At 39.9% G+C, this 11,788-nt stretch overlaps 2 protein-coding genes across 5 annotated transcripts; one reads left to right on the top strand and one right to left on the bottom strand.

Moving 5' to 3' along the window:
- Positions 1 to 638: 638 nt before the first annotated feature.
- Positions 639 to 10,059, top strand: Hyls1 (HYLS1 centriolar and ciliogenesis associated). Its single transcript, XM_021206398.2, has 4 exons — positions 639 to 857; positions 2,172 to 2,222; positions 6,731 to 6,845; positions 8,815 to 10,059. The coding sequence occupies exons 3-4, from the start codon at positions 6,832 to 6,834 to the stop codon at positions 9,731 to 9,733; spliced, it is 933 nt and encodes a 310-aa protein (XP_021062057.2). The 5' UTR covers positions 639 to 857; positions 2,172 to 2,222; positions 6,731 to 6,831; the 3' UTR covers positions 9,734 to 10,059.
- On the bottom strand, positions 3,568 to 11,603 carry Pus3 (pseudouridine synthase 3). 4 transcript variants are annotated; one of them, XM_029543400.1, is made up of 5 exons: positions 11,383 to 11,412; positions 10,477 to 10,531; positions 5,710 to 6,123; positions 5,050 to 5,615; positions 3,568 to 4,282 (listed from the first exon to the last, which is right to left on the bottom strand). In XM_029543400.1, the coding sequence occupies exons 3-5, from the start codon at positions 6,088 to 6,090 to the stop codon at positions 3,787 to 3,789; spliced, it is 1,443 nt and encodes a 480-aa protein (XP_029399260.1). In that variant the 5' UTR covers positions 6,091 to 6,123; positions 10,477 to 10,531; positions 11,383 to 11,412; the 3' UTR covers positions 3,568 to 3,786. The 4 variants fall into 4 exon arrangements, with proteins under 4 accessions (XP_029399260.1, XP_021062055.1, XP_029399261.1 ...); XM_021206396.2 differs by lacking the exon at positions 10,477 to 10,531 and having other exon boundaries at positions 11,383 to 11,603; XM_029543401.1 differs by lacking the exon at positions 11,383 to 11,412 and having other exon boundaries at positions 10,477 to 10,881.
- Positions 11,604 to 11,788: the final 185 nt, after the last annotated feature.

Here is an 11,788-nt window from a genome sequence, read left to right as displayed (position 1 = left end):
TAAAGTATGGGGCCTCTTTTCCAATCTTAGCCTCAGTATTCCCCTAAGCATTAGGGTTTTTTTTTTTTTTTTTTTTTTTTTTTTGTAAGTACACAAATTATTGTAAACGTCAGGCATATATATAATATTTTTATTATACTATTTTGTTAACAGTACGCTCAGAAAAGGAGGGCAATAATAGTGCGTTCTGGAAGAGCGCATACCGTGCCGCGGGGACGGCAGCAGCTGGCTGGCATTGGTCAGGCGGTCCTATCGGGGGTTGCAGAGGAGGCCGACTCACGAGCCGGGCCAGCCGCGCCCCAGACCCTCCCCTCCGCTACCCTCCGACGCCGCCGGCCACAGCCAAAAGCGGCTGCGGCACGGAGCAGGGCCAGCCCGTTGCTCAACCGCCACACTAACAGCCACACAACCAAGAAATAGGTTTCGCGCCACGGTCCGGCGGGTTCCCACTTCATCTCCACGCCCCAAACCCCGTTTCCGGACCCGAGGGGGGGAGGGTTTAGAGAAAATGTGCACCAATCGTTATGTAGACGTGGAGAACGTCTGGTCTCTGGACCAACGAGAGAGATGGTGGGCGGATCCAAAGGCGTGGGCTCGCTCCGGGATTTAAACTTGAACAGCGGACCGTTAACGACTACGCTGAGCGTGGAGGTGTGCGCCTGCGCGGGTGCGAAACAGTGTTCCCGAGTGAACCGCGACTGCTAGACCCTGGGCAGCGGCGACCGAGGCTGGTGAGGTTCGCGGAGCCGGGGCGGTGGACCTTTCCTGGGACAGAGTGCAGCGGAGACCCGCGCTCCTTCCCTCGGCCGCTGCGCGTGGATTCGCGTTTTCTTTCCTGCCAGGCTCTGGCGTTCAAGGTAAATCTCGGCAGCGCTGCTCGGGACGTCTGTAACTCGCTGCCCGAGCACAGGCCGCCCAAGCCCCTGCAGGTCACAATGTAATGTACACCCTGCCTGCGCCACTTTTGCCCGGCGGGCAAGCGAGTGGACAGAGCCCTCCCTGCCAGCATGGAAACGGGGACGGGTCCCTGGGGAAGTCGAGCTCCCGGCACGCCCCGGGCCAGATGGTGCGACTGGTGTTATTGTTGTTGGAAGAGCAGGGAAGTAGTCTCAGTTTGGGTTACACCTTCCGTGGATTCATGCCTACAACCGGCTGTCCATACCGAATTAGGATTTAGGATAGCAAGTAAAACTGAAGGAACCCCCTCTGGGTGATCCTACCCCAGGAAGAGTGAGAAAAACCGTATAAAAGCTATACAATACAAACAAAAATATTACAGTGTCCTTTCTTTCAAGTTGGTTAGGTTTTTCAGTGTGCAGTGCTGATGAAAGTGAAAAAATAGAGGCACCCTAATGCGTGTGTCGAGGTAATAATGTTTTTCTAGAGAGCAGTTTTTGTCATTTGATTTAGGAGTTAAATTGCACCATAATTTCAGTTATAGCCAAATATAGGAATTTAAAGGGTTAAAAATCCCACCACCACCCCCTGAATCTTTTTACTGTAACTAGGTAATTCTGGAGCATTAAACTGAGTTGTTTTTTTTTTTTTTAAAGGAAAGGTAAAAGGTATCTTAGTCAATATTACCCATATTTATCCTCCATATAGAAGATGGTTTAGCTTCTTGTGAGATCATTGTGTTTTATTTAGAAAGCAAAGGAACCTGTAGACAAGAAAAGTTGCATTTCACTTGTAAGCATCTACATATTTGAGGTGTAAAAATGAAGGGGACATAATTTGAACACAAAGGAACAGTACTTTATCACTGTAAGGATTCCATTAAAAATCATCTTGGCTTTAATCTAAAATCACCCCAGGCCAACTCCAGAAGAGATATATACCTTTTGAAATAATTCCACTTTTTAAATGAAGTAAGCTTTATACCCTACATTTTTCTAAGTCCTACTTTGGAGTTTGTATAAATATTACCTCTCAATTAATTTTGTAAAAATACATTTAGGAGCTTCTCGTTGACTGCTTCTGTGATGACAACCAATAAGCTAACTGAAACCATTTTCTTTTATATTCATTCCCAGACAACCTCTTGAAAGGGTTTGCCTCAGCCTTGAACTCTTGCTTCTATAGACCCCTGGGCTGCCCCACCCCAATGCACGGTGCTTTGGAGTGGACTTTTTAAATAAGAATGTTTCTTAAAGTCAGTTTTTCTTTTCTAGGTTTCCTTTTTGTTAACTTAAATACAGCCAGTCAATGAAAACCAAAATAAGGTAAGAAATTGCTCTGAGGACCAGAGTTGGGATCCCAGTGCCCAATGGATGTCTTACAAATGCCTCTAACTACAGCTCCAAGGAATCAAAAGATGCATTCTCCTGACCTCATGTGTATACACACACACACATAAAATTCTTCAGAATTTTAAAAATTCAAAGACAAAGCAGTCCTTTTTAGACTGCTCCATGACAAGCGACTTGTGTCACTGCTCTCCTGGCTCCTCTGCTGGGCTGTGAAAGTTAGTACTGTGCTGTACACTTCACAAGTTACTCGCCCGTCTTATGCTCTTTGATCTTCTAAACTGGAACTCTTTCCTGAAATCTTCAATTCTCTACTATCCTCCAACTCCAGAGCCCTAGCACTTAGGCAGCACCAGAATACTGTGAATACTGTGTGTGCTTACATGCTCCTTTAGTTAGCAGTTTCAGGACATGGTGTGTTTTGGATCTTGAACTTAAAAACAAACTAGTTACTTATTGATTGGTAAATAAAGAGTGCTTCGGTTTTATTTGTTTAATAAATCTGCATTAACGCTACTATAGTAACAGGTGACTAAGGTAGAAACCTAACTTATTTTGCTATGGTTACTTTGCTAAGTTATTTTGCAATAAGTTAAGAATTGTGTATGCTTCAGTACATATTAGCATTTATAAATATTAGCAATGCTTTTCCTACATAATTTCTTTTAAAATTTCTCTGTGGTTCTAGAAAATAATGAATGTGACACACTGCTAACCCAAATTAACTTTTTGTCAATTTCCAGCCATACTAAGTATTTGCTAATTTCCAACCCTTTAGAAAACTTGTATTTTCCACCTTGGACTCAAAGCTTTTTCATGTGTGGTTGTTGAGAAAGGGTTTCTAATAGCCGAGGTTGGCCTTCAAGTCACAGTGTGGTGAAGAGATAACTTTGAACTTAGATTCTGTCTCCACCCAAAAGCTGGGAGTATAGGTGTGTGCCTCCACACCTTGAGACTCAAAACTTTTTTCTTTCTTCTGTCTCAAGTTCTGCAAAGTTGAACCTTCCAGAACTTGGTCAACAAGAAACAAAAATATTTTTACAACTCTAAAGGGTCCTAAGAGGAGTTCAGTATATCGTTTTGTTTTTTTTTTTCAGAACCTAAAAGTATTTACTCCTACCCTTACTAAAAAGTTTGTCCACCTCTGTACTTAGCTGCCTCATTAAAACATGTTGTGTTAGGTGGATTCTGGGTAGCTTCATGCATGGCATAGAGCGCATCTATCTTTAGTTGATGAATTCCTAGAAAGTTAAGACACTTTGGCAAAGATCTTTGAGGTTATTAGTTATCACATTTGCCTTGAAAAAGAACAACAAATATATAGACCAGGCTTTAATGGATTTGAACACAAAGCACAGATTTCCAGGTGCATATAACTGAAAAGTGCTTTTTGCATCTTTCATTTCATAACTCTTTTGGGCAGGGATTAGAAAATACATCCTTTTCTGTTTAACAACTTGTTAGGCCTTTTTGCCAACCATTAGAATTTTAACTGGTTGTTGCTCCCTGGATCCTGGTAGAGATGCTAGGCTTCCTGGGATTATACAATGCTGTTAATTTCTGCATCTATTATACAAACCCTCTTAGTTGGATTCTCTAAAACAGTATTTTCTTCGTCAGCACAGTCCCTTTTGGCTTTTATTTCTTCCTTATTGAGTAAATGTGGGTGCTCAATTCGTCCTCTTCTTACAAAATGCTGGATCCGGGATTCCAGTCCTTGGCATTTGGGGCGATCCATGAGGGGCTTATATGTGCGCATTTTCACTCCTTCTACAAAGGCACTAGTGTGCTTTATGACAGAGGGTTGAATGTTTCTCCATTCTGTTGCTTCATCCATCTTTGTTCCTGCTACACATGTTACCATAACAGAGTCTAGTCCTTGTAGCATACTATATAGCATGTGAGTTTTAACAGCATGATTAGCCCATAGCTGTTGTAGGTGGGTAACATTGAATTCTTGAACCTCATGATCATAAATCCACTTGATATTTTCAAATTTACAGTCATATAAGACTAGAGGAAATTCAACTGCCATGCTAAAGAGAAACAAGTACAAGAATAGACAGCAGTTATCCAGTAGTTCTTTTTTTTTTTTTTTTAATACTGAGCTTTAGTTGAAATTAAGGGGCCAGGAAAGATCAGTGGTAACTGTCTTAATCTAGAGCAAAATAAGAAATGATGATCAATTTGACCTGTACTAACTAAATGGCAGTGGTTACAAATCAAGACATGGGCTGATAGGGCTCCCCATCATACCAGAAAATTTAAGTTTATCCAGATTTGTTCGTGACATTCTCACCTCTTTAGCCACAACTTATTCACAAAATAAAAACCTCTACCTTCCCAATAATTTCAGAAGCTGGGAATTAGGAGCCCAGTCCAAAGAGCTATTTCCTTACTAATGGGGGAAAAAAAATGAGAAAACTAGTAGACAGTACCCCCTCTTATATGTTCATAACAGTCTACAAATTGCAAGTTTATAGGGAAAGTTGAGGAGATGGTTCAGTGGTTAAGATCATTAGCTGCTCTCCCAGAAGACCTGGGTTCAAATCCTAGTACCCAAATAGTTGACCTACAACCTTCTGTAACTCAAGTTCCAAAATATCTGACACCTTCTTTGACCTATATGGTTACTAGCTATACAAGTAGTTTTCAGACATACATGAAGGCAAAAAAAAAAAAAAAAACCCCATATACATAAAGTAAAATCTTTTAAAAGTATATACAGTTTAAGAAGGGCAGTCATTGGTGAATAATTTCAATAATGGGAGGGACAGGGATATACTAGTTTGATTTAACTTACCTATATTGAGGTTTCTGGGGATTTTTCTGTATGTTCAGCAATTCATCAATAATCTCTGGCTTCTCCATTCCTTGGCCAATCAGGAAGAGGATAGCCATCATACACCGAACTTGATGATACAAGAATGCCTGGCCAATCACTTCAAATTGACATAACTGGAATGGCTCTTGCCTTCTCTCCTCACCTGGGCTCTGGGCCACTAGTTGTACTTGTGCAGACAGAATAGTCCTCTGAAAATTAATCACTCCATTGGCTACATCCATTTTACACAAGTTTCTGAAATCATGAGTGCCAACATATTTCTGAGCTGCATAATTCATGGTTGCAATATCTAAATCAGCACGAGGGAAAAAATAGCGATAAGTCCGCTCAAGACAGCTAAACCTAGCACTGAAGCTAGGTTCTACAGGGGCCCAGGCCAGTACTCGGATGTCTTCAGGAAGCACCCGATTGAGAATGTGAGTATAACGGATCTCTTTAGCAGGATCATCAGCTTCATGTTTTACATTAGAATCTTCTGAATCCCTGCTCGTTGGAAACTGAGAACGTAGGTCTAGAGAAATCACCTGTGGAATTGTAGAGAGATATCAAAACTCAGTATGTACACTCAGATTTCCCTGTAATTACTGGCTCTGAGAAGCAGAAATTATTGGCCCTTACCTGTCCAAAGGCACTAACACCTTTGTCTGTTCGACCACACCTGTGATAGTTGGATGTCTGTCTGCTTTCTACTAGTCGGGTCTTAGTTAAAGCCTCAAACAGTTTCTCTTCAATGGTATTGCTTGTGTTTTCCTGACTGGCAAAGCCCTGGTATCCCCAGCCTAGATAGGCTATTTTTAGAGCTACATGTCTACGGCCATGAGCACTGAAATCAAAAGCACGCTTAGCTTTTCCAGAGCCTAAAGAATTTTCTCTGATGCTTGAGTCTTTTGTATTGTTGGCCTGTTCTTTCTTTTTCTTAAGTTTTTCCACCTCCTGTTCCAGTTCCTTCACTCTGTTTAGGAGTTTCTCAATCTGGTTTCTGTCTGTGTTTTCAGCCATGACATCCCCAGAAAGAAATCATGCAGGTCCACCCTGTGGAAAGATAGTGGAAATGATAGTGAGGTGATATATCAATTTCAGTGCTGGTTCCTTTGGTGATATCAGTGTCACATGATTAAATATCTAGACTGAGCATGATAGTGCAAGAATATAGAGTCCTAGTACTTGAAAGACAAACAGGAAGACTACAAGTTCCAGGAGCCAGCTGAGGCTACAGAACAAGGTACCTCAAGAAATCAAAAGAATAGTTGATTTAATTTGATGTTAAAGAGTATAGGCTTTGCTTGCCCAGCACGCCCAGAATGACTAATTTCATGGATTCTTTCTTCACTCAGATACTGTTTCAGTCTATCTGGCCACTTCATAAAAGGAAAAACTTTTATTCCACCATTTGATTTTAAATTTTTTTTAAATTTAGGGAAATGTCTCAATTTCATTTCTTTGTCACTAGCCAAGATGACTGAGGACTCAGGTTGACCATTTTCTTCCTATAACATTTCCTTTTGACTTCTTGGTACATTTGTCCAGTAATTTTAATGGTAAGAATTATTTATGTGGGCTACTTATGACTGTTTCTATTGTTTTATAATATTTCAAGGTAAGTGGCCTATGTTATCTAATGTTCTGTTTTGTTCTAAAGGTGGCACAACAGAAGCTATCTTAATTGAAGAAATACTATCCATGATTATATTTCTCATTGGGAGTAGAACCTGGAGACAAATTTTCCTTTAAGCAGTTTTAATGGCAGAAAAAAGGTAATATTACAACCAAATTTCATGTGTTTATAAAAGATTTCTATCACAGTTGAGTTAGTCTGACATAATTTGGATCTAGAAGGTGAAATTTCTAATGCATTTCAGTAACCAAAGGGTAATGATGACAGTCTCAACACTGAGGTGGTTCTAATTAATCTGTGACTGTGGTTACTTACTTGGTTATTTCTACATCTGTTCTAAGGCTAGATCTGAAAGTTCCATTTTAATCCTTGGAGTTAGTGATAGAAGGTTAAACATTTAAATCTTGTAAGTCAAACTAAAATTACTAGTAGACAGGAAAATGCCCTTTTGGTTTTTCAAGACAGGGTTTCTCTGTGTAGCCCTGGTTAACCTGGAACTACATCTGTAGACCACACTGATCTTGAATTCAGAGATCCACCTGCCTCTAGCTCCCAACTGGGATTAAAAGCAACCTTTTCTTATATTATTAAATCATATGAGGAAGCTTTTAGTAACAGCAATACTAGGAACTGGACTTACAGCCTCCTGTAGGCTAGGCAATCATTCTTGTCACTAAATTATGTTCCTAGGGGAAAGAAATATCTAAGTAAAACACTATTAAACCCAAGAACTGTAGGAGAAAGAAAAGTGACTACCTAAAAAAATATATTAGGCTAGCAAGAATAGACTTTAAAAGGTTAACAGCAAACAAAACTTGGGGATGTAGCACAGTGGTAGAACACCTTCCTGACTTACATGCAAGACCTAGGTTTGATTTCACACTTAGAACTTGTATATAATTTAGTATGTAAAAATAGTCAATTTTAATATAAAGATCAATAAAATGTTAACAAACTGAGAGGTAAATGAGCAAAGACCAGCTATTTCACGCAAAAGGAGAAAAAGCTTATGAAAATGTGTTCAAGTATATGAGGACAGTTAATAATGGAATAGTCTATAAGGATGAGAAAGTGGGATGGTACATCACACTGGGGGGAGGAGTGAAAAACTTTAGTGGTAATTCCAGGCTAGAAATTTGACCTGTGCTACATGCTTGTGCAAGTATATAAGAGTTTACAAGATACATTAATTTTCAACAGGTGATTATGTCTTGATTATATCAATAAGGGACAAAACTTTAAACAGTGAAGTAAGTTTTTCTGTACTGACAGAGCTGAATCACAACTCTTTAAAGTTCAGAGAGGCTTTACACCAATGCTGCTTTATAGTGTGGGGAAAAATCAGCCTGAATGCGAAAAGTTCTAGAAAACTGCTAAGAAATTGCCTTCTAGAGGAATTTCATCAGAGAGGGGAAATCCATGCTTAAAATTATGCATGATTTTTCAATTTCAAGAGAAAAATGAAACGAAGTAGCAGGCAATAGATTACTACCTTAAATCTAGTCAGGAAATCAACACTGGGTGTTGAAGATAATGTATATTCAAGTTATTTTTATTAGAACAGATTTATCTTGGAGTATATGCATTCTGATGTGTGTTGTGTGACTATATATACCTCATAATGTTAGTCTTTTGATGTTTGGGTTATATCACTTAGGAATAAAAGCAAGAACTAAGTGTAATTCAGACTGCCTGTGCTACAATTCCAGCTCTGCTATTTACTAGCTATATACCTTTTGGAAAGTTAACTTCTTGGAGCTTCCTGTGAAAAGGAACTAAGCCTAAAATATAAAGATTACACAGATTAATAAAACACCTAAGAGTAAGGCCAAATATATAAAGTATTCTCTAAGCATATTATATAATGTTCACTAAGCATTGTGCTCCACCCATTACATGTAGTCTCAAGCTTTACATGCAGAACTCAATCATAGGAACCACTAAGTGTGTGATAAGGCAATAGAAAGTGTAAGAAATGAGTAGAAATGAATGTAAGAAATAGATATATCTCTACCACAGCTATTTGCCATTTTCCATTCAACTAAGATCAAGACAAGAACAAGCAATTAGGTAGAAACTGACCAATATTATCTCTTACAACCTTATAGTGTACCAGAAGCAATGAAGCAACTGATAGGACCTGGTGGACAAAAATGGGCCAATATGGATCCAGAAGAACGAATGTTAGCTGCAGCTACAGCATTTACACGTATCTGTGCAGGGCAGGGTGAAGGGGATTCAAGGAGAGAAGCCCAGGCTGCCCAGTATGATCCCTACAGTAAAGCCTCAGTAACACCAGGAAAGAGACCTGCTCTTCCTATGCACCTGCACTTCCCATATACAGGAAGCCGTGTCACTTCATCCACAGTTTCAGAGACTTCCCAAAAATGCAGAAAACCAGTGATGAAGAGGAAGGTGCTGCGCAGAAAGCCAGATGGGGAAGTGCTAGTGACAGATGAGTCTGTTATCAGTGAAGCTGAATCTGGTACAGAAAGTGATTTGGATCTCTGGGACTTGAGACACAGGTTGATGAACTTACAATTCCAAGAAGGTACAGAATCCACAGTTGACACTTCACAAAAATTTAACCTACCATGTGAATACCAAGGAATTTCACAAGAAGATCAGCTCATTTGCTATCTACAAAGAGAAGAAATGGGCCCTCCTGTTTATGAACAAGACTTGATTGTTGCCAGCAGACCCAAGTCCTTTATTCTCCCCAGACTGGATCAGTTAAGCCGAAACCGGGGCAAGATAGACCGAGTAGCCAGATATTTTGAGTACAAAAGAGACTGGGATTCAATGCGGTTTCCTGGTGAAGATAATAGAAAGGAGTTACGCTGGAGTGTTCGAGGGCAAATGCTTTCCCGAACAGAGCCTCCATCCAAGCCTCAACATGTATATGTTCCAAACAATTACCTAGTGCCAACTGAGAAGAAAAGATCTGCCCTCCGTTGGGGTGTGCGTTGTGACCTTGCAAATGGTGTCATGCCCAAGAAGCTTCCCTTCCCTCTTTCTCCTTCCTAAGTCTTTAAAAAAACATGTCCTCCCACCAAGAGATTTAGGATAACCTAGTTCTTTAACTCTCCTTTAAATATATTTGCCTTGAAAAGCAGGCAGAACACAGAATAAGGACTTCACTGGTTCTTCCTAGCGTTGTTGGTATGTCGCATAGATATCATATACTACTTGAATTTCTAATTCTCAAATAGAGCAATTGTGAGAGGGATGGAAAACTACTGGAATTTGGATTTTGTCAAAGTGCCATTTTGAAACGACTTGTAAACCGTGGTTTGTTTTTTGTTTTTTTGTTTTCTTTTTAGGATTAAGCTCATCTATTAAAGAATTTTGGAAAATGAGGAGTTTGAACCTTGTTTTAAATGCTTCCCAATATAAGAGGACCTTAGATCAGGCTGTGATTCTCCCTCTGATCATCTAATGATACTCAAAAAGGCTTTGTTTATATACAGCCTGACATGAAGACAGATAAAAAAATGAACTAGACTGGGTATAGCTCTTGAGAGTCCAGTAAGGAATAGCTAAAAATCAGTTTTCTATTTTCTATTTCAAGCACTAAACTTAGGCCTGAAAGCTGAAAGCAGAGTGCTTGTTCAAGAAGGAAAAACACTAACCATGATCAGCACTGGCAATTACTAGCTGCTAAAACATTTTCTGAACAACATTTAATGCTATAGATAGAATACATTAACCCAGTTCCACCCACTGCTAGACACATCAAGAAGAAAAATAATCAGGACTCGAATACTTACTGAGTACACTCACTCCACGAAAGTAAAAACTGCAAACTCAGTATGCCACAAATGCCTAGGAATACATGGTAAGTGGTACAAATATGTTGTAAATCAAACAGCCAGACTTTTCATACATGTAAAGCACGGGGAATAGTTAAAACTCAATTCTAGGTGCAGGATTAAAAGTATATCAGCTTTTCAAAACACTTGAGGGGGAAAAAGTTATTTACCTTTACCTGGACTTCAAAGTTCAAATAACCAAAGTCAAAAAGGTTTTCAAGTATCCCAGTTGACTATCCGTATAAGCATGATTTGGGCTAGGTCAATCCAGTCATCGGGCAGATTTATAAGTGAAATTCAGAAGGTTGGCAGATACAGTGTGGCGGTGACCAAATACCCACAAAGGGAATTAACTGGGCTCACTAAGCTTTCACCCTAAAATAGCAAGCCCCAAATGTACGAAACTTCTTTAAATGTTTAAATGTATATATATATATATATATATATATATATATATATATATATATATATATATATACACACACACACACACATTTCCTTTGTAATAAAGGATTTGAGACGCGCTACGACCATTAACTCTGAAAACTATCGTGTAAAGCAAAACACAGTTTACTGCCACCCCTTCCTTCCATAGCATCATTAATGGGCTTCTACAGTTCGTATTTGAGCAATTTTGATGTAGTAGTGGCCCTCTAAACTAGTTACAGACTCTAAGCCCCGCGGATGGGATTTCTTAGCTCCAAGAAGTTCCAGGCACTACACGACATGCGTTGTCCTAAGTCCACTTCATTCACCAAGGCCTTCGTGAAACACTTAAGTACCAGGGCAGAGGGTAGCAGTTCACCCTCCATCTGTTCATTCCTTTCTAGAACTCAAAGATGCCCAACTCATAGTTCAACTCACCTTCCGGCCCTCAGTAGGCGGCCATGCGGCTAGCCGGAAGCTGTGGCTTTCCGTCTTCAGTAAGCATGCGCGGCTTCAGTAAGCGTGCGCCGGCGGTTCTGGGAAATGTAGTTCGGAAGGCACGGTGTGGGCTTTAAGCCGAAGTCCACCGCATGCGCAGGTTTCTGATGCAGCTTCCTCTTTACCGCAAGCCAAAATCAATACGAGAAATATAGTCTGGTCTAAAATGAGAAAAAAAAACATTTTCAAATGTGGCTATCTATATGAAAACTAAGAGATTGAAGATCCTGTCCCAACATTGTTTAATTAACAGAAATTTAACCTTGAGAGGTGAAACAGTTCTGATGCAGCTTCCTCTTTACCGCAAGCCAAAATCAATACGTGAAAAACAGTCTGGTCTAAAATG

Source organism: Mus pahari, chromosome 10 (assembly GCF_900095145.1).
Source record: "Mus pahari chromosome 10, PAHARI_EIJ_v1.1, whole genome shotgun sequence".
Taxonomy (NCBI): Eukaryota; Metazoa; Chordata; class Mammalia; order Rodentia; family Muridae; genus Mus; species Mus pahari.
Note: the sequence above shows the minus strand (reverse complement) of the source record. Positions and strands in the feature narration are given on the sequence as shown.

What these genes read in the sequence shown, in the direction of transcription:
- Pus3 (XM_021206396.2), bottom strand. Translation starts at nt 6,090, where the DNA reads ATGGCTGAAAACACAGACAGAAACCAGATTGAGAAACTCCTAAACAGA. An exon ending in GTGTTAGTGCCTTTGGACAG is followed by an intron (nt 5,616 to 5,709) that starts GTAAGGGCCAAT and finishes ACAATTCCACAG; the next exon opens with GTGATTTCTCTAGACCTACG. An exon ending in CCCCAGAAACCTCAATATAG is followed by an intron (nt 4,283 to 5,049) that starts GTAAGTTAAATC and finishes GTTTCTCTTTAG; the next exon opens with CATGGCAGTTGAATTTCCTC.